Source organism: Mobula birostris, chromosome 7, assembly GCF_030028105.1.
Source record: "Mobula birostris isolate sMobBir1 chromosome 7, sMobBir1.hap1, whole genome shotgun sequence".
NCBI lineage: Eukaryota > Metazoa > Chordata > Chondrichthyes > Myliobatiformes > Myliobatidae > Mobula > Mobula birostris.
Window position 1 is genome coordinate 177,706,490 of NC_092376.1, and position 21,066 is coordinate 177,727,555.

Here is a 21,066-nt window from a genome sequence, read left to right on the forward strand (position 1 = left end):
TGTTGTTCCTCCAACCTGAGTGTGGCTTCATCTTTACAGTAGAGGAGGCCGTGGATAGACATGTCAGAATGGGAATGGCACGTGGAATTGGAATGTGTGGCCACTGGGAGATCCTGCTTTCTCTGGCGGACAGAGCGGATGTTCAGCAAAGCGGTCTCCCAGTCTGCGTCGGGTCTCGCCAATATATAGAAGGCCACATTGGGAGCACTGGACGCAGTATATCACCCCAGCTGACTCACAGGTGAAGTGTCGCCTCACCTGGAAGGACTGTCTGGGGCCCTGAATGGTGGTAAGGGAGGAAGTGTAGGGGTATGTGTAGCACTTGTTCTGCTTACAAGGATAAGTGCCAGGAGGGAGATCAGTGGGGAGGGATGGGGGGGACGATTGGACAAAGGAGTCGAGTAGGGAGCGATCCCTGCAGAAAGCAGAGAGAGGGAGGGAGGGAAAGATGTGCTTAGTGGTGGGATCCCGTTGGAGGTGGCGGAAGTTGCGGAGAATAATATGTTGGACCCGGAGGCTGGTGGAGTGGTAGGTGAGGACCAGGGGAACCCTATTCCTAGTGGGGTGGCGGGAGGATGGAGTGAGAGCAGATGTGCGTGAAATGGGGGAGATGCGTTTGAGAGCAGAGTTGATAGTGGAGGAAGGGAAGCCCCTTTCTTTAAAAAAGGAGGACATCTCCCTCGTCCTGGAATGAAAAGCCTCATTCTGAGAGCAGGTGCGGTGGAGACGGAGGAATTGCGAGAAGGGGATGGCATTTTTGCAAGAGATAGGGTGAGAAGAGGAATAGTCCAGATAGCTGTGAGAGTCAGTAGGCTTATAGTAGACATCAGTGGATAAGCTGTCTCCAGAGATAGAGACAGAAAGATCTAGGAAGGGGAGCGATGTGTCGGAAATGGACCAGGTAAACTTGAGGGCAGGGTGAAAGTTGAAGGCAAAGTTAGTAAAGTCAACGAGCTCAGCATGTGTGCAGGAAGCAGCGCCCCTTGCCCATCCTCTGTTCTCCCCCCACCCCCGTCTTTCTCCCCGGATCTTCTGTCCCATGATCCTCTCATATCCCCTTTGCCAATCACCTGTCCAACTCTTGGCTCCATCCCTCCCGCTCCTGTCTTCTTCTATCATTTTGTATCTCCCCTTCCCCCTCTCACTTTCAAATCTCTTACTAACTCTTCCTTCAGTTAGTCCTGACGAAGGGTCTCGGCCTGAAATGTCGACTGAAACTCTTCCAATAGATGCTGCCTGGCCTGCTGCGTTTACCAGCAACTTTGATGTGTGTTGTGTGAAAAGTATGTTTCCCATGGTGGCGGACTCTCAGACAAGAGGGCACAACCTCAGGATTGAGGACGTCTATTTAAAACAAAGATGTGGAGAAATTTCTTTAGCCAAAGGGTGGTGAATTTGTGGTATTTACTCCCACAGGCAGCTGTGGAGGCCAGGTCATTGGGTGTATTTTAGGCAGACCTTGATTGGTTCTTAATTGGACATGACATCAAAGGTTACGGGGAGAAGGCTGGTGAGTAGGGCTGAGGAGGGAAAGCAAGGATCAGCCATGATTGAATGGTGGAGCAGACTCAAAGGGCCAAATGGCCTAATTCTGCTCCTATGTTTTGTGGTAAAGGGATGAAGTAGAATAGCAAGAGTGGAGAAAGGCAAGGAGGAGGGGAACCAGAGGGAGGAGTTGGGCAAGTGAGGAGTAGAGAAGGGGGCGAAGAGAACCCGAACGGGGAATGGAAAAAGAAGTAACTACTGGGGAGAAATTACCGGAAGCTGGCAGGTAGTGGTTGTGCCATTGCCATTTATGTGTGCAGGCTGGTTTCCATATTTCCATATCACAGTAAGCTCTGCATTCATAATGCAATTTAACTGAAGTTGAAGAACTTTGGTGCCACCTAAGGTTGAAGATTGAGCTCCCTCTTGTACATTCACTTGGACATAACCTTGTGGAGACACAGATATATCTGTGGGCAACAGGTGTTCCAGTTTCTCCTTTTAATCCAGATTCTGTTCATCCTGCAGATGAAAAGTATGGACTTCCGCAAGAAGTGGGACAAGGATGAGTACGAAAAATTGGCACAGAAACGGTTACAGGAAGAAAGGGAGAAACGAGATGGTGAGTGGATGTCGTTGAATAGAGAATTTCTCTTCCTTTAAAATCAAAGGTTTCAAGGGTACATTTAATGTCAGAGGAATGTATACAATATACATCCTGAAATGCTTTTTCTTCGCAACCATTGATAAAAACAGAGGAGTGCCCCAAAGAATGAACGGCAGTTAAATGTTAGAACCCCAAAGTCCCCCCCAGCTCCCCTCCCTCCTGCGTCTAAGCGGCAGCAAGGAACAATCCCCCCTCCCCCCAGCAAAAAAAGCATCGGCACCCGCCACTGAGCACTCAAGCGTGAGCAAGACAACAGCAAAGACACAGACTTGCAGTACTCCAAAGACTACATTTTTCACCCGGCATTTGACATACCACAGGCTCTCTCTCCCCCTAATAAGGGAGAAAGAGGTGTCTCCATTTCACAGCAAGGGGGGAGATATAACAAACAGCTCACTGGTTTATGATGTTAAAAATCTGTTGCGCCGCTTTTTTCAAGCTTTGTACCCAAAGATTTCAGGTCTCTTGGCAAAGATGTTCCAGCTCCCACAACACGCAGGTCCGGGACACTGACCCGCCCGTCTCCAGAGCCCCGAGGTCCTAGGCCTCCAAAGGCGAGCCAAACTCTTAAGCTGAACCCTTGGCATGTGGAACAACAGGCAATTGTGAAACCCTGAGAGCAGGTCCCATTCTTGCAAAGAACCAAAGTCAGCGTGTAGCTCCACGTCAGGGTCTTCAAAAGAACCTTGAAAGGGAAAAATAGAGATATTAAATATGGAAGTAGAGCTGTTTCCGAAGATGCAAGCAAAGGAGATGCCGTTTAGCACCATCAGCACTTTGCTCTACCCCTCAAAGTCTTGTAGATGCAATTCTGACACTTCATAAGACATTATCTTAAATGTTGCAATTGAATCCTCATCTACCACTTCCACTGGCAGCTCATTCCACACTTCTCACCACCAACTGAGTGAAGAAGTTCCCTTCAGGTTTCCCTTAAATATTTCACCTTTCACGGGTCTAATGGTAGTGTAGTGGTTAGCATGACGCTATTACAGCTTCAGCTGTTGGAGTTCTGATTTCAATTCCACCTGTAAGGAGTTTGTATGTCTTCTCCATGAATGCATTGGTTTTCTCCCACAGTCCAAAGATGTACTGGTTATCTGGTTAATTGGTCATTGTAAATTGTCCTGTGATTAGTTTAAGGTTAAGTAGGTGGGTTGCTGGACATTGTGGCTCCTTGGGTCGGAACGGCCTGTTCCATGCTCTGTTTCTAAATCAAGTTAAATTCAAGCCAGTGGATGTAGTGTACCTGGACTTTCAAAAAGCCTTTGATAAGGTCCTGCATAGGAGATTAGTGGGCAAAGTTAGAGCACATGGTATTGGGGGTAGGGTACTGACATGGATAGAAAATTGGTTGGCAGACAGGAAACAAAGAGTGGAGATTAACAAGTCCCTTTCAGAATGGCAGGCGGTGACTAGTGTGGTACCACAAGGCTCAGTTCTGGGACCGCAGCTATTTACAATATACATTAATGATTTAGATGAAAGGATTAAAAGTGACATTAGCAAATTTGCAGATGACACAAGGCTGGGTGGCAGTGTGAAATGTGCAGAGGATGTTGAGATAATGCAGGATGTCTTAGACAGGTTGGGTGAGTGGGCAGATGCATGGCAGAAGCAGTTAAATGTGGATAAATGTGAGGTTATCCACTTTGGTGGCAAGAACAGGAAGGCAGATTACTATTTGAATGGCGCCAAATTACGAAAAAGGGAAGTATAACGAGCTCTAGGTGTCCTTGTTCATCAGTCACTGAAAGTAAGCATGCAGGTACAGTAGGCAGTGAAGAAAGCTAATGGCATGTTGGCCTTCATAACAAGGGGAATTGAGTATAGGAGCAAAGAGGTCCTTCTGCAGTTGTACAGGGTCCTGGTGAGACCACAACTGGAGTATTGTGTACAGTTTTGGTCTCCAAATTTGAGGAAGGACATTCTTGCTATTGAGGGAGTGCAGCAGAGGTTCACAAGGTTAATTCCTGGGATGGCGGGACTGTCATATGTTGAAAGATTGGAGCGACTGGGGTTGTATACACTGGAATTTAGAAGGATGAGAGGGGATCTGATTGAAACATATAAGATTATTAAGGGATTGGACACGCTGGAGGCAGGAAACATGTTCCCGATGTTGGGGGAGTCCAGAACCAGAGGCCACAGTTTGAGAATAAGGGGTAGGCCATTTAGAATGGAGTTGAGGAAAATCTTTTTCACCCAGAGAGTTGTGGATCTGTGGAATGCTCTGCCTCAGAAGGCAGTGGGGGCCAATTCTCTGGATGCTTTCAAGAAAGGGTTAGATAGAGCTCTTAATGATAGCGGAGTCAAGGGATATGGGGAGAAGGCAGGAAAAGGGTACTGATTGTGGATGATCAGCCATGATCACAGTGAATGGTGGTGCTGGCTCGAAGGGCCGAATGGCCTACTCCTGCACCTATTGTCTATAAAATAAATTCAGCCTTAACCCATAACCTCTAGTTTTAGTCACACCCACCTTCACAAAATCCTGCACACATTTACCCTGTCTTGAACTTGGGATGGACTGGGTAGATTTTGTGGAGACATGGCCTTTGCAGCATATTGCAGTAGCATTCGGCATATTTATCCATGAAACTTTTTAGACATTTTAACATCTTGAACATTGTTTTTCTCTGTTTATTCTCTCAAGTTTTCAAAGTCCCAATTTTTGTTATATATTCCCCAGTTCCTTCATTAGGATGTTTGGACAATATGGGCCTCAGAGGCAGTGAACCATTCGTTAGCTCATAATGAGTGTTCTTGCAGAAGCATGGCTCCAGGACAACATCCCATGCACCATCAATCTACAGGCCATGACACTAAGGGACTTGGACTATTTTTTTGTGTGACTGTGTTTTTCTGGCTATATGTGCTGTGTGACTGTTGGAACTGTGTTTCACATCTTGGCCCTAGAGGAATGCTGTTTCATTTGGCTGTATTCTTGTGTATGGTTGAATGACAATTGAACTTGAACTTGAATGACTGCAGGGTGTGGGATAATGTGGAGTTGAAGCGGGTGTGGACAAGGTGGCCGAGGCAGTGTTTTGCAGACTTCCCTGAAGCAAGCTACTCTGTGATCGAATGGGAACTGAAAGCTGACTGTGTGGGCAAAACTACATTTTAATGATTGATTGCTGAGCGCTGATGGTAAAAAAAAACCGAAGAGATTGGGAGAAGTGACAGAATTTCAAAATAAGATCATTACTCAATGCAGGGGCAGTATACCTGTTGATGGGTTAACTTGCGGCAAAAGAATACAACAGTATATATGGTTAACGCAAGATTTAAAACTCAGCCAATAAACCACTGGTTAGGATTTATTCTCAAGTAATTATTTTCTAACTAGTATACTTGGGAGACCTTATCAGAGATAATAATTTGGAGCAGGTATATGTCCAATTTTTCGAGGTTTGGTCTAGATATATAGGCCTAGATAGAGTGGATGTGGAGAGGATGTTCCCAAAAGTGGGGTAGTCTAGGACCTGAGGGCACAGCCTCAGAATGGAAGGATATCCCTTTAGAACAGAGAGGAGGAGGAACACACACAGAATACTGGAGGAACTCAGCAGGTCAGGCAGATGATGTTTCGAGCTGAGACCCTTCATCAGAAATTTCTTTAGCTAGTTGGTGGTGAATCTGTGGAATTCATTGCCACCGATGGCTGTGAAGGCCAGTCATTGAGTATATTTAAAGTGGAGGTTAATAGGATCTTGATTAGTCAGAGTGTCAAAGGTTATGGGGTGAAGGTAGGAGAGTTGGGTTGAGAGGGATAAATTAGCCATGATGGAATGACAGTCAGTGTGGTCAGGTACACCATCAGTAAGTGGATTTGCTGCTTTTTGTTTCAATGACCCTTTGACTGCCCAGCAGAGGAAAGTTGGTTCAGCATTTAGGAGAGCATGTTGGGGGGGGGGGGGGGGTGCGTGGCAAGTAAAGATTTTGGATCCATGTAGTCCTGTGGGTTGTGGTGATTTATAGCCAGGAATGTGAGGCTATAACAGTTTTATTACTGCAGTTTGCATGTACTTCCATTAATGATGCCTCCCAGCTATGCCATTCTCTCTCTCACTTTTAAATAGTGCCTTTAACTTGGTGTATATAATACAGCACAGGCCCTTCACCCACACTATCTATCCCGACCATGAAATTAATTGCATCTGCCTGCACATAATCCATATCCCTTCACATGCATTTTGTCCAAATGACTCTTAAAATCACTATTGTGTCTGCTTCTACCATCACCCCTGGCTGTGCGTTCCAAACACCTACCACTCCACGTAAAAACAAAACTTTTCCCAAACATCTCCCTTAAACTCTTCCTTCTCTCACCTTAAAGCTATGGTCCATTATATTTGATATTTTGCAAAGCATCTTTGACTAATCAAACTAAACCTGATATTGAACTAAATAAGATATTAGAACAGCTGATCAAAGCTATGTTAGATGTTTCAAAATAAAGCAGAGAGAGGCGGTGATTGAGGGGAGAATTCCAGAGAATCCCAGAATTCAAGATTAAGATTAAAAATGTAAAGATTAGCTTTACTTATCACATGAACCTAAATAAAAGAATCGAAGCACAGTGAAATGCATCGATTACGACCAGTGCAGTCCAAGGATGTGTTGGAGACAGCCTGCAAGTGTCACAATGCTTCCAGTGCCAACGTTGCATGCCCACAACTGCCATACTTTAACCTGTATGATTTGTGAATGTGGGAGGAAACCGGATCACAAGCAGGAATCCCACATGGTCATGGGGAGAACGTACAAACTCCTTACAGGCAGTGCTGGGAATTGAAACTGGGTCCCTGGCTCTATACAGTGATACATTATCCACTACATTATCGTGCAGCCTTCTGTGGTGCATCAGTAAAAATTGTTTTGGGTTGATGGGGTCGTGCCGAATTTCTTCAGGTTTCTGAGGAAGTAGAGGCGTTGGTGAACTTCCTTGGTCACACCATCAAAGTGGTTGGATGAGAAAAGGCTATTGGTGATGTTCGCTCATAGAACAGAGAGCAGGAACAGGCCCTTGGGCCCACAGTGTTCTGCCGAATCAAATAAATCAGTAATCACGTGACCAATAGGAACTTAAGACTCTCAGCCCTCTCCACCTCAAAAAACGGACTGAGAGAGAGCAGTTTACCTGAAATTGATGAAGTCAGTTTTCATGCCATTGTCATTAAATTAATTAATTATCATTGTTAAGTTCTAATCCCTTACATCAGCGCTGTGGATAAAATTCAGAGCTTATTATAAGAGTGATTTTCATTGAAGAATATTGTGCGCATTTTTTTTAAGTTCAACGATTTCACGTTAAGACATTTGTATTGAATGGTAAAACATGATTTCTATTTCCTTTACCATTTAAAAAAAAGCCATCTGTCATTGTACCAGTTTCATTGTAGTCCGAATTGTCTTCACCCCTTAGTTTACATCTTGATGGTTTTTCTTCAGCGAAGCCACCAGTACCGATCAAGCGGGAACTCCTGCGTCACAGAGACTATAAAGTGGATTTGGAATCGAAGTTGGGGAAAACGATCGTTATCACGAAGACAACACCCCAGTCTGAAATGGGAGGGTGAGTGTCGTGTTTCTCTCTTTCAAGTTTCGTTTGCTGCTCCCGGACATGTTTCCTCTACCCAGCTGAATAACTGGCCAACTCGATGTTTGATAGCTCTGGGCCTGCACTCACTGGAATTCAGAAGAAATGAGGGAGGGGATCATATTGAAAGGCCTCGATAGAGTGGATGTGGAGAAGATGTTTTCTATAGTAGGGGAGTCTAGGACCGGAAGGCACAACCTCAAAATAGAGGGACATCCATTTTAAACAGAAATGTGGGAGAATATCTTCAGCCAGACGGTGGTGAATCTGTGGAATTCTTTGCCACAGATGGCTGTGGAGGCCCAGTCGTTGAGTATATTTAAAACAGAGGTTGATGGGTTCTTGATTTGTCAGGGTGTCAAAGATTATGGGGAGAGGGCAAGAGAGTGCAGTTGAGAGGGAAAATAAATCAGCCACGATGGAATGGCGGAGCAGACTCGATAGGCTGAACAGCCTAATTCTGTTCCTGTGTCCTTTAGTTTATCTCATGCCAACCTGTCCTATAACGCTGCCAGTTTGACATGATACTCATCGCGGGTGGCTGTGATACATTTGCAGGTTTGTAAGTGTGGTAGTCACATTGACTCATTTATCCTGTTGTAGTTGTTTTATTGACGAAGATTGGAATGGTTTTGCATGACATATGTACATTGAAACATCAAAACATATAGTGAAGTGCGTTGTTTGTATCAACAATTAACACAGTTTGAGGATGTGATGGTGGCAGTCTATGAATGCCTCCACGCTTCTGGCGCCAACCCATATCCACAGCTTATTAACTCTTACCAACCTGTACATCTTTGGAATGTAGGAGGAAACAGGAGCATCCTGAGGAAACCCATGTGATCACGTGAGGAATGTACAAACTCCTTTCAGACAGTGGTGGAATTGAACCCAGGTTGCTGGTGCTATAGTAATATTATGCTAACCTCTGCACTATTGTGCCATCCTAACTTGTAGAGTGGAAGCTATCACATTGGCTCAGGTTAATTATTGACTGTATGGACAACACTTTCAAATCAAATTGGTTCAAATCAGTAGCTCAAAGTCCAAGGTAAATTTATTATCAAATTACAATTGTGGATGTCACCATATACAACCCTGAGATTTATTTTCTTGTGGGCATTGATAGTAAATAGAATGAAGCACAATAGAATCAATGAAAAAAATGCCCATGACAGGTGGACAAACAATCAATGTGCAAAAGACAATAAGCTGTACAAATACAAAGAGAAAAATAATACTAAGTAAATAAGCAATAAATATCGAGAACACAAGTTGTAGGGGTGTAATTGGTTTATTGTTGTCACATGTACCAAGATACAGACAAAATCTTTGTTTTACATGTCATCCATACAGATTATTGGAAAACGCAAGTACTTCAAGGTAGTACAAACGTTAAAGTTATAACAGAATAATGTTACTATTATAGAGAAAATGCATTGTGTAGGCAGACAAATAAGATTCAAAGGCTACAATGAGGTAGGCAGGGAGATCAAGAGTTCATTTTTATCGTGCAGTGCGGCCTGGATTAGAGTGCAGGTGCAATAATAAAAGATATAGACAAACTTGGGTTGTTTTCTCTAGAGTGAAGGCTGAGGGAAGATCTGATGAGAAGTTTATAGAATTATGAGAGGCATAGACAGAGTAGACAATATATTTTTCCCAGGGTTGAAATGTCTAATACCAAAGGGCATGCATTGAAGGTGAGAGGGGGCAAGTTCAAAGGAGATGTGAGGGGCAAGTTTTTTTTACACAGAGTGGTGGGTGTCTGAAATGTCAGAATCAGAATTGGGTTTATTATCATGGGCATGTGACATGAAATTTGTCAACTTAGCAGCAGTTCAATGCAATACATAGTCTAGCAGAGAAGAAATATAATAACAATAAATAAAATAATAAACAAGTAAATCAATTACGTATATTGAGTAGATTTTTTAAAGAGTGCAAAAACAGAAATACTATATATTTAAAAAAGAAAGTGAGGTAGTATTCAAAGACTCAATGTCCATTTAGGAATCGGATGGCAGAGGGGAAGAAGCTGTTCTTGAAGCGCTGAGTGTGTGCCTTCAGATTTCTGTACCTCCTACCTGATGGTAACAGTGAGAAAAGGACATGCCCTGGGTGCTGGAGGTCCCTAATAATGGACGCTGCCTTTCTGAGACACTGTTCCCTAAAGATGTCCTGGATACTTTGTAGCTAGTACCCAAAATGGAGCTAACTAGATTTACAACCTTCTGCAGCTTCTTTCGGCCCTGTGCAGTAGCGCCTCCATACCAGACAGTGGTGCAGCCTGTTAGAATGCTCTCCACTGTACAACTGTAGAAGTTTTTGAGTGTATTTGCTGACATGCCAAATGGCTTCAAGCTCCTAATAAAGTATAGCCGCTGTCTTGCCTTCTTTATAACTACATCAATATGTTGGGACCAGGTTAGATCCTCCGAGATCTGCCTACTGTTCTGCCTGGGGTGGTGGTAGAGGCAGATACATTAGGGACTTAATAAGCGGCGTTTAGATTGGCACACGGAGTGAGGGAAATAGAAGGATATGGACATCGTGTAGGTAGAGGGGATTAACTAGGTTGCACATTTCATTACTAATTTAGTTGGATCGGCATAACATTGTGGCCAAAGGGCTTGTTCCTGTCCTGTAATGTTCTAGAACTTATAGAATTAATGTATAAGAACTTGTATGGCGGGATAGAGGCTGTCCTTGGCCCTGGTAGTGTGTATTTTCAAACTTCTGTTGGAGCAAAATGACTGGGATGAGAGGAGTCTTTGGTTCTGTTTCCTGTTTTCCCGAATAAGCAAGAAGTACAGAGGTGAGGTTGGACAAGTATGTGCATTGTTGGATTAGAAGGTCATTCACCAAATGCTGTCAATTTGGGCTAGTTTGGATGGTACAGACCATTTGGGCTGAAGGGTCTATTTTCATGGTAATATGATAATAAGTTTTATTTTGAGATACAGTGTGGTAACAGGCCCTTCCAGTGTAATAAGCCCACGCTGCCCAATTACACTCATGTGACCAATTAACCTACTGACCCATATGTCTGGAATGTGTGAAGAAACTGGGTGAAAACCACACAAGTTATGGGGAGAACGTAATAAACTCCTCACAGACGTCGTTGGAAATTGAACCGGGGTCGCTGGCGTTAAAATAGTGTTACACTAACTGTGACGCTACAGAGTGATCCATCCCCCTTCACTTTTTATTCTGTGTAGAATTACTGAAACGTATAGCATGCAAGATGAACAAAGAGCAATGTGGCTGATCCTGTTTAATAGTTATTTATTCAAAATAAATTTATTATCAAAGTACATACATGTCATCATAAACAGCCTTGAAGTTCATTTTCTTGCTGGCATTCACAGTAAATACATTGAAACACCATAGAATCGATGAAAAACCACACACAGCCAATGTGCAAAAGACAACAAACTGCCAATACAAAAAGAAGTTTAAGCCTCCCTCCCTTCCCAAAATGAGAACATGAGTTAAAGAGTTCTTGAAAGTGAGTCCATAGATTGTGGAAACAATTCAGTGCTGGGTTGAGTGAAGTTATCTCATTTGCTTCAGTAGCCTGATGGCTGAGGGATAATAACTTTTTGTGAACCTAGTAGTGTGGGTCCTGAGGCTCCTATACCTCCTTCCTGATGATAGCATAGAAAAAAGCATGGCCTGGGTGATGGGGGTCCTTAATAGATGTTGCTTTTCTGAGACAACCCTCCTTGTAAATGTTTCAGTGGTGGGGAGGACCTTAACTGTGATGGACTGGGCTGTATCCACTACTTTTTAAAGCCTTTCCATTTATGAGCATTGGTGTTTCCATACCAGGCCGTGATGCAACCAATTAGGATACTCTCCACTGCACATCTATAGAAGTTTGTCAAAGTTTTAATTGACACCCTGAATCTTTGCAAACTTTTAAGAAAGTAGAGGTGCTGTTGTGTCTTGACCTTGAAAGGTGCTTGTCCTTGTTGGTTATGACACATCAAGAGTTTATCTGGGTACGTTTTTTAAATGTTGTGATGGTGTTTACTTTCCCCACTGTCTCACGTAACTCCAAACTCGGGTTGAAAATGTTTTCCTGAATGTAGTCTGGTGTTTCCAAGTCATTAGACTGTGTACTAGGGGAATTGTATCCTATTTATCTTGAACAGCCTACAGAGGTACGGCCCAGTCCGTCACAGGAAAAGCCCACCCCACCTATGAGCACATTTACACGGAGTACTGCCACAAGAAAGTTGCATCCATCATCAAGGACCACCACCATCTAGGCCATGCTCCTTTCTTGCCTCTGTCATTGGAAAGAAGGTACAGGAACCTTCGGACTCAAATCATCAGGTTATTACCTTTCAAACATCAGGCTCCTGAACCAGCATGGATAACTTCTCTCATCTCAATGTTGAACTAATTCCACAATGTACGGACTTACTTTCAGGGATTCTATAACTCGTATTCTCAGTTTTATCTGCCCACCTATATCTACTTCTACCTATCTATTATCTATCTTGTATTTGCACAGTTGTTGTCTTTCACACATTGGTTGTTTGTCAGTCTTTGTGTATAGTTTTTCATCGATTCTGTTGTATTTCTGTGCCAGTGACTAGTGGTGTTCTGAAGGGGTCGGTGTTGGGACCACTTCTTTTTATGCTGTATATCAATGATTTAGATGATGGAATAGGTGGCTTTGTTGCCAAGTTTGCAGATGATACGAAGATTGGTGGAGGGGCAGGTCGTGTTGAGGAAACAGGTAGGCTGCAGGAGGACTTGGACAGATTAGGAGAATGAGTGAAATACAATGTTGGAAAATGCATGGTCGTGCACTTCTGTAGAAGAAATAAATGTGCAGACTATTTTCTAAATTGGAAGAAAATCTAAATATCTGAAATGCAAAGGGACTTAGCAGTCCTTGTGCAGACCACCCTAAAAGTTAACTTGTAGGTAGAGTCGGTGGTGAGGAGCACAAATCCACATACATTCTTTTCACGAGGCCTAGAATATAAGAGTAGGGATGTGATGCTGAGGTTTTGTAAGGCACTGGCGAGGCCTCACCTTGAGTATTGTGAACAGTTTTGGGCTCCTCATCTTAGAAAAGATGTGCTGGCATTGGAGAGGGTTCAGAGGCGGTTCACAAGGATGATTCTGGGAATGAAAGGATTATCATATGAGGAATGTTGATGCTTTTGGGCCTGTACTCACTGGAATTTAGAATGGGGGAAGTGGATCTCATTGAAATCTTTTGAATGTTGAAAAGCTTAGACAGAGTAGATGTCAAAAGGATGTTTCCCATGCTGGGGGAGTCTAGGACAAGAGGGCACAGCCCTAGGACAGAGGAGTGTCCATTTAAAATAGAGATGCGGACAATTTTTTTTTAGCCAGAGGGTGAATTGTAGAATTGGTTATCACGGGCAGCTGTGGAGGCCAGGTCGTTGGGTGTATTTAAAATGGAGATTGATCAGTTCTCGATTGACCACGACATCAGTGGTTATGGTGAGAAGGCCAGGGAGTGGGGCTAAGGAGGGGGAAAAATGATCTGCCATAATTGAATGGCGGAGCAGACTTGATGGGCCAAATGGCCTAATTCTGCTCCTATGTCTTGTGGTCTACTGAATGCCTGCAAGAAAGGGTAGCATATAGGTACGTACTTCGATAATAACTTTATCTTGAACTTTGAACTTTGTTGCTTTTAATTTTAGACACCTGGATTAAATATCCCCTCATCTTCCTCCATTTAAAAAAAAATCAACTCTATCATAGTGGACTGACTTTGCCTGTCATTTCTCTCAACAGATATTACTGCAACGTTTGTGACTGTGTTGTGAAGGACTCCATCAATTTCCTGGATCATATAAATGGCAAAAAACGTGAGTATCGAGAGTGGGTAGCAAGTGGCAGGGGTGCATACAAAACTGTGAGATGCTATTCAGTATCTGTCCCTTACACGGTTGGACAAAAAATTGTTCAAGATTGTTTATTGTCAGTCCAGTAAACAATTGCAAAGAAGAACAAAATAATTTTTACTCTGGATCTGATGCAGCACAAAAAACACAATAAGATAAAAAAAAACACAAAAATAATTTAAAAAATGATAGCTTATATTCAGAGATTGATTATAATTATGTACATAAAGTGACACTAGGTACAGGAGTGTCTGTACATAAGGTGACTGACAGGAAGTGATGAAGTATTGGTGGTGGGGGATGTGGAGGTGTGCGTTTATGCATGGAGGTATTGATCAGTCTTACTGGTTGGGGAAAGTAACTGTTTTTGAGTCTGGTGGTCTTGGCGTGGATGCTACTAGATTAAATAGTGCCTATAAAAAGTATTCACTACCCCCCCCCCCCCCTTGGAAGTATTCATGTTTTATTGTTTTACAACATTGAATCACAATTGATTTAATGTGGCTTTTTTGGCACTGATCAACAGAAAAAGACTTGTGTCAAATTGAGAACATGTTTCTACAAAGTGATCTAAATTAATTACAAATATAAAACACAAAATAATTGATTGCATAAGTATTCACCCCCTCCCTTTAATATGACACACCAAATTATCACTGGTGCAGCCAATTTGGTTTTAGAAGTCACAAAATTAGTTAAATGGAGATCGGTGTTTGGAGACTTGTGTGCAGTTAAGGTCTGGAAGATCCACCTGCTGGTGAGTCAGTATCCTGGCAAAAACTGCACCATGAAACTCCACAAAAAGGTTATTGAAAATCACAAGTCAGGAGATGGATACAAGAAAATTTCCAAGTCACTGAATATCTCTTGAAGAACAGTTAAGTCAATCATCATGAAATGGAAATAATATGGCACAGCAATGAATCTATCCAGAGCGGGCCGTCCTCAAAATGAGTGACTGTGCAAGAAGGGGTCTTGTGACGGAGGTTTCCAAGAGAACTATATCAACTCTGCAGTTATGAGCTTCAGTGGCTGAGGTGGGAGAGTTTGCATATACAACCAGTGTTGCTGGGGTGCTTTACCAGTCGCAGCTTTAAGGCCATAAGACAAAAAGTCATAGGAGCAGAATTAGGCCATTCAGTCCATCGAGTTTGCTTTGCCATCCCATCATGGCTAATCCTGGATCCCACTCAACCCCATTCATCTACCTTGTTGCCATATCCCTTACTGCCCTGACGGATCAGGGAACAATCAATTTCCGGTTTAAATATACCCACAGACTTGGCCTCCACTGCAGTTTGTGGCTGAGCATTCCATTGATTCATTACACTCTAGCTTAAAAAATTCTTCCTCCTACAAAGTCGCCCCTCAATTTTGAGGCTGTGCCCTCTAGTTCTGGTACTTCCACCATAGGAAACATCCTCTCCACATTCCAAGTACTCTAAAACGTTATCCTTAATAATAGACTCCAACACTTTCCCAATCACTGAGGTCTATAATTGGTCTATAATTTCCTTTCTTTTGCTTTCCTCCCTTTATGGGAGAGTGGCAAAGAGAAAGCCACTGTTGGAAAAAAATCATATGAAATTTCAGCTAGAGTGCACCAGAAAGCATGTGGGAGACTCTGAAGTCAGCTGGAAGAAAGATTTATGGTCTGATGAAACCAAAGTTGAGCTTTTTGTCCATCAGACTAGACACTGTTTGGCACAAGCCAAACGCTACACATCAGGAAGCATGGTGGTGGCTGCATCATGCTGTGGGGATGCTTCACTGCAGCAGGCATTTGAGAAGGTGGAGGGTAAAATGAATTCAGAAAAATACAAGGAAATCCTGGAGGAAAACCTGAGTCTGCTAGAGAACCGTGTCTTGGGAGAAGATTTGTTTTCCAGTAAGACAATGACTTCAAACATAAAGCCAAAGCTACACATGAATGGCTTAACAATAGCAAAGTTAATGTCCTGGAGTGGCCAAGTCAGTGTCCAGACTTCAACCCAATTGAGACTTTGTGGCTCGACTTGAAAAGGGCTGTTTATTCGCGATTCCCATGCTATCTTGACAGAACTTGAGCAGTTTTGTAAAGAAGAGTAGGGAAAACTTGCAGTGTCCAGATGTGCAAAGCTGATAGAGACCTATCCATGCAGACTCAAGGCTATAATTGCTGCTGCCAAAGGTGCATCTACTAAATACTGACTAGAACGGGGTGCTGCTGCCAAAGGTGCATCTACTAAATACTGACTAGAACGGGGTGAATACTTATGCAATCAATTATTTTGTGTTTTATATTTGTAAATAATTTAGATCACTTTGCAGAGATCTGTTTTCACTTTGACACGAAAGAGTCTTTTTCTGTTGATCAGTGTTTAAAAACAAAAGCCAAATTGAATCCACTATGATTCAATAAAAGATGAAAATGTCCAAGGGGGGTGAATACTTTTTATAGGCATTGTATGTTTACATAGATATCTGTTGTGACATACAGGAGTATCTCTGCAGCCACTTGATATATCACTGATAATGCTTTGTAGAGAAAAAAATACATTCAACCTTGTGCAATATGCTTGCTTCAGAGTAACTTGTAGTTAAAGGACACATTTTCAGTTCAGCAAAAGGGCAAGATTAAGATTTTAAGATTAGCTTTATTTGCCACATACTGTATACATCAAAACATACGGTGAAATATGACATTTGCCTCAAATCAAATCTACGGAAATTGTGCTGGGCAAACCCACAGGTGTTGTCATGCTTCCGGTGCCAACATGGCATGCCCACAATTTGCTCACCCTACCTCACAGCTTTGGAACGTGGAAAGAAACTGGAGCACCTGAAGGAAACTCAAGGAGTCATGGGTGTGGGGGGAGGATGTCCTTATTGACAGCGGCAGGAATGGAACCCAAATCGCTGGTGCTGTAAGATGTTTAGATTAACCACTACGCTACCATGCTACCTGTCAAAGTTGAATCCTGACCTCTGGTGTTGACTATGTGGAGTTTGTATGTTCTCATCACCACATGGGTTTCCTTGGGATGCTCCAGTGTCTGCTTCAATTCTAAAGTTATGCAAATTGGTCGGTTATTGGTGTGTGCATGCGCGTGTGTATGTGGATGAATGTTAGAATCCAGGACAAATTTTGGGCATGTATAGAGAACAAAGTAGAATACTCTTCCATAGATGCTGCCTGGCCTGCTAAGTTCCTCTAGCATTTTGTGTGTGTTGCTTTGGATTTCCAGCATCTGCCGGTTTTCTCATGTTTGTGAAAGTGGATCAAGAGTAGGATTTGAAACGCCTCAAACAGGTATCTAACCCGATAGTTAAATATACCTTACGTATTTGGTTTCAATTCAGAAAATTTTTTGATCTTAACCAATTTGGGCTAGCGATTCCTGTTTTAGGTAACATTTTTTCCTCCCTCTTTTACGGATCGTGCTTTTCAAATTTGGAAGATTAAGGGTATTTCAGGGTTTTTGGATTTATTTTTAGATGGTTCCCTTATGTCTTTTGAACAATTGTCTAATAAATATAATTTATCAAGAATACATTTTTTTAGATATCTACAAGTTAGAAATTTCCTAAGTACTATACTTTCTTCTTTTCCAATGCTTCCTCCTACATACATTTTAGATACTATAATTAACCTTAATCCATGTCAGAAAGGTGCATTGGCTATGATTTATAATATTATTATGAAACTTAGGAAAGCTCCATTTGATAAGATTAGGGTAGATTGGGAACAGGAATTGGGGTCTATCATTTCCGTGGATGACTGGGGGCAGATTTTACAATTAGTCAATACTTCCTCTATCTGTGCTAAACATTCCCTAATTCAATTTCAAGTTGTTCATAGAGCACATATGTCCAAAGATAAATTAGCTCGCTTTTATTCTCATATTAATCCTTTTTGTGATAGATGTCCGGGGCAGATAGCCTCTTTATCTCATATGTTTTGGTCTTGTCCTACTCTGGAAACTTTTTGGAGAGACATTTTTAATATTATCTCCAAGGTATTGATATAGATATCTCTCCTCACCCTATTACTGCTATCTTTGGACTACCTAAAATTTCCAGTAATCTTTCTCCTTCAGCCCGTAGAATGATTGCATTTCTTACTTTAAGGGCGAAAAGATGTATCTTACAACATTGAAAAGAGCTTAATGCTCCAACTACCTTTTTTTGGTTTTCTCAGACGATATTATGCTTGAATTTGGAGAAAATTAGAAGCAATCTTTATGATTCCTCACTTAAATTTGAACAGACCTGGAGATCTTTTATTCAATATTTTCATTTAATGTAATTTTTTTTCTCCTACTTTTTTGCTCCATATTTATATACCCTTGTTTTTTTTACTGTTTTTAATAGAGGTCCGGATTGAGGACGTGATTTTAAGTTTTTTAACTCTGCTTGGTTCCAAGTTAGCCCATTGCTTTGCTTTGCTTTTAGTTAGTTGCAGGGTGGTTTTTTTGGGGTTTTTTTTTTCCTTTTCTCTATTGGTATATATATATATATATAAAAATTAGTATACTATTATATTACCTTAGTATGTTATGTTTAAATTACATTGTTTGTATCATTTTTTTTGTATTAATATCACCTGTAATTTTATTATATTCTAACAGTGTATTAGTGCCTTTATGGCTTACCTTTTTGTATACTTATTCAATAAAAAGATTTAAAAAGAAAGAAAGAAGAGTAGGAAGGGGTAGCGTCTCTGGTGAAGGGCTTGTTCTGTCCATTCTGGGGCAGATCATTCACCCCCAGACATTCAGCTCTCACCTGTGGCTCCAAGTAGCTTTTTGCATGTGATGTTGGCCCTGGCACACCACTCTGACAGGCAGGTTAAACCAGGTGAGGGTAGCCAGTGGGCCTGGTACGCTGGTGAGTTAGGGACATGCCTGTCCCAGCATGTGAAGTCAGCTGCAGTGGCTGGGCTGATGAGATCTACAGTGAGATCCAATGGCCAGGAAGGAGGTTTAGCCACTCTCACTGGAGAGCGAAGGGCATGACAAGGCACAGATGAAGGCAAGGTCCTCCATTCCTGCCAAGGAAGACCCCAGTTTGTGATGACTACTCATACTCCTGGACTTAGACTTCCAAGGTCTAGAGAATGGAGCTGCCCCAGTGCAATAGCTTTTACACTTTTAAAACTGCCACACAGGTTTACCTGTCACTGTCAGGCTGTATTAACCCACTGTGAATGTGAGGAACTGTACCCAATATTCCATCTGGGCAACTTGCAGCTTTCCAGACTCAATATCAGATTCTACAGTGAATGCTGGAATCTGAAGCAGAAACTGCTGGAGAGACTCAGCAGGTCAGGCAGCATCTATGGAGGGGAAAGTGACAGTTGAAGAAATCCACCTCGACCGTCCCTCTGTGGCTCTATCAGTGAGAGGTGACTCAATAGAGCTGTACAAGATAATGAGAGGCATTGATCTAGAGGACAACCAGAGACATTTCCCTGGGGTGGAAATGATTAGTATGAACCAGTACAAATGGGTGCTTGATGATCAGCACAGTCTCAATGGGCTGACTTTGACTCCATAGGAAGAATGAGATGAAACCTTTTTCGTAGCAGGTAGCTATGACCTGGAACCTGCTGTCTGAAAGGACAGTGAAAGAGGATTCAATTATGGTTTTCAAAAGGGAATTCATTATTCAAAGTTCAAAGTAAATGTATTATCAAAATACATATTCATTTTCTTGCTGGCATTCACAGGAAATACAATAGAATAAATGAAAAATTGCACAGCAACAATTACAGACAGCCAATGTGCAAATGCAAAATGAATGAAAAAAGGGTAGTAATAATAAATAAGCAATAAGTAGAATTAGAACAGAATTTAATTAAATCATACATCCATCCCACAACGTGAAGGAGTAAAAATCTTTGCGTTATGACTCCGTCGCAATACATAGACATGTGAATTTGTAAGTGTAATGGCTTGTGGAAAGAAGCTGTCCCGTAGACTGTTGGTCCTGGCTTTAGTGCTGAGATACAGTTTGCCATACGGAAGCAGATGAAACAGTTTATACTTGGGGTGACTAGTGTCCCTCAATGATCTTCCAGACCACCTTTCTGCGCCTGCTGTTATAAATGTCCTCAATGGAAGGAAGTTCATGTCCACGGATGCACTGGGCTGTCCATAGCACTCTTCCTACTGATCAAGATTGGTGATGATGCAGCCAGTCAGTATGTTCTCAATGGTGTTCCTGTAGAAAGTCTTGAGGATTTGGGGGACCATGCCGAACTTCTTTGGTGGCCTGATGTGGAAGAGATCCTGTTGTGCTTTTATTGCCACAAAGCTGGTGTGTACAGTCCAGGTGAGATCATCGGTGATGTGTATACCAAGGAACTTGAAACTACTCACCCTCTCAACTGCAGGCCCATTGATGTTGATTAGGGCAAGCCTGTCTCCATTCCTCCTGTAATCCATAATCAGCTCTTTTGTTTTCTGGACTTTGAGGGAGAGGTTGTTATCTTGGTACCACTGTGTTGGGGTGTCAACTTCTCTTCTGTAGGCTGTCTCATCACCACTAGAAAAAAGCCAGCCAAAGTCATGTCATTTGTGAATTTGATCAGATTGGAGCTGTGTGTGCCAGCATAGTAAAGGGAGTAGAGCAGGGGAGTCGGAACACAACCTTGGGGGCGTAACCTGTGTTGAGGGTCAGAGGTGAGGGAGCCCATCCTTACCACCTGTTGGTGATCTGATAGGAAGTCTAGAATCCAGCTGCAAAAGGTGTTACAGAGTCCTTAAAAGTGAGTCCATAGGTTGTGGGATCAGTTTAGTGTTGGGTAGTTGAAGTTATTCCTTCTGGTTCACATTCACAAAGCTCTGTCGCAAGAAAGCAGAATCCATCATATTGGAGCCCCACCATCCAGGTCATGCTCTCGTCTTCCATCAGGAAGAAAGTACAGGAGCCTCAGGACCCACACCACCAAGTTCAGGAACAGTTATTGTCACTCAGTTGTTAGACACATGAATCAGAGGGATAACTTCACTCAACTTCACTAGTTCCATCACTATACTGCAATATTCCATCACTTATTTGCGGTATTTATTGCTTATTTATTTTTATTATTATTTGTTTACTTTCCCCCTTTCTGTGTACATTTGCATAGTTCATTTTATTTTGCACATTGGCTGTTGTCCATCCTGTTGGACGTGGCCTTTCATTGATTCTATTGTGTTTCTTGTACTTACTGTGATTGCCCGCAAAAAAAATCACAGGTTTGTGTATGGTGACATAAATGTACTTTGATAGTAACTTTTCTTTGAACTTTGAACTTAACATACTGAAAAACAAATTGCGAGTCTCTCAGGAAGGATCTGGGAAATGGTATTGACTGAATTCTTAACGTGAAGCCAGCATGAGACCAATGGGCCAATGGACATCCTGCTGCCTTATAA

General features: G+C 42.3%; 1 protein-coding gene across 2 annotated transcripts in view; it reads left to right on the forward strand.

The window, feature by feature from the left end:
* The window catches only part of zmat2 (zinc finger, matrin-type 2), a 59,739-nt gene that overhangs the window by 15,006 nt on the left and 23,667 nt on the right, over positions 1 to 21,066 (forward strand). For both annotated transcript variants that reach the window (XM_072264172.1, XM_072264171.1), the window contains exons 2-4: positions 2,014 to 2,107; positions 7,610 to 7,733; positions 13,554 to 13,627. In XM_072264172.1, coding sequence (XP_072120273.1) covers positions 2,014 to 2,107; positions 7,610 to 7,733; positions 13,554 to 13,627 — 292 coding nt within the window. The remainder of the gene's footprint in view (positions 1 to 2,013; positions 2,108 to 7,609; positions 7,734 to 13,553; positions 13,628 to 21,066) is intronic.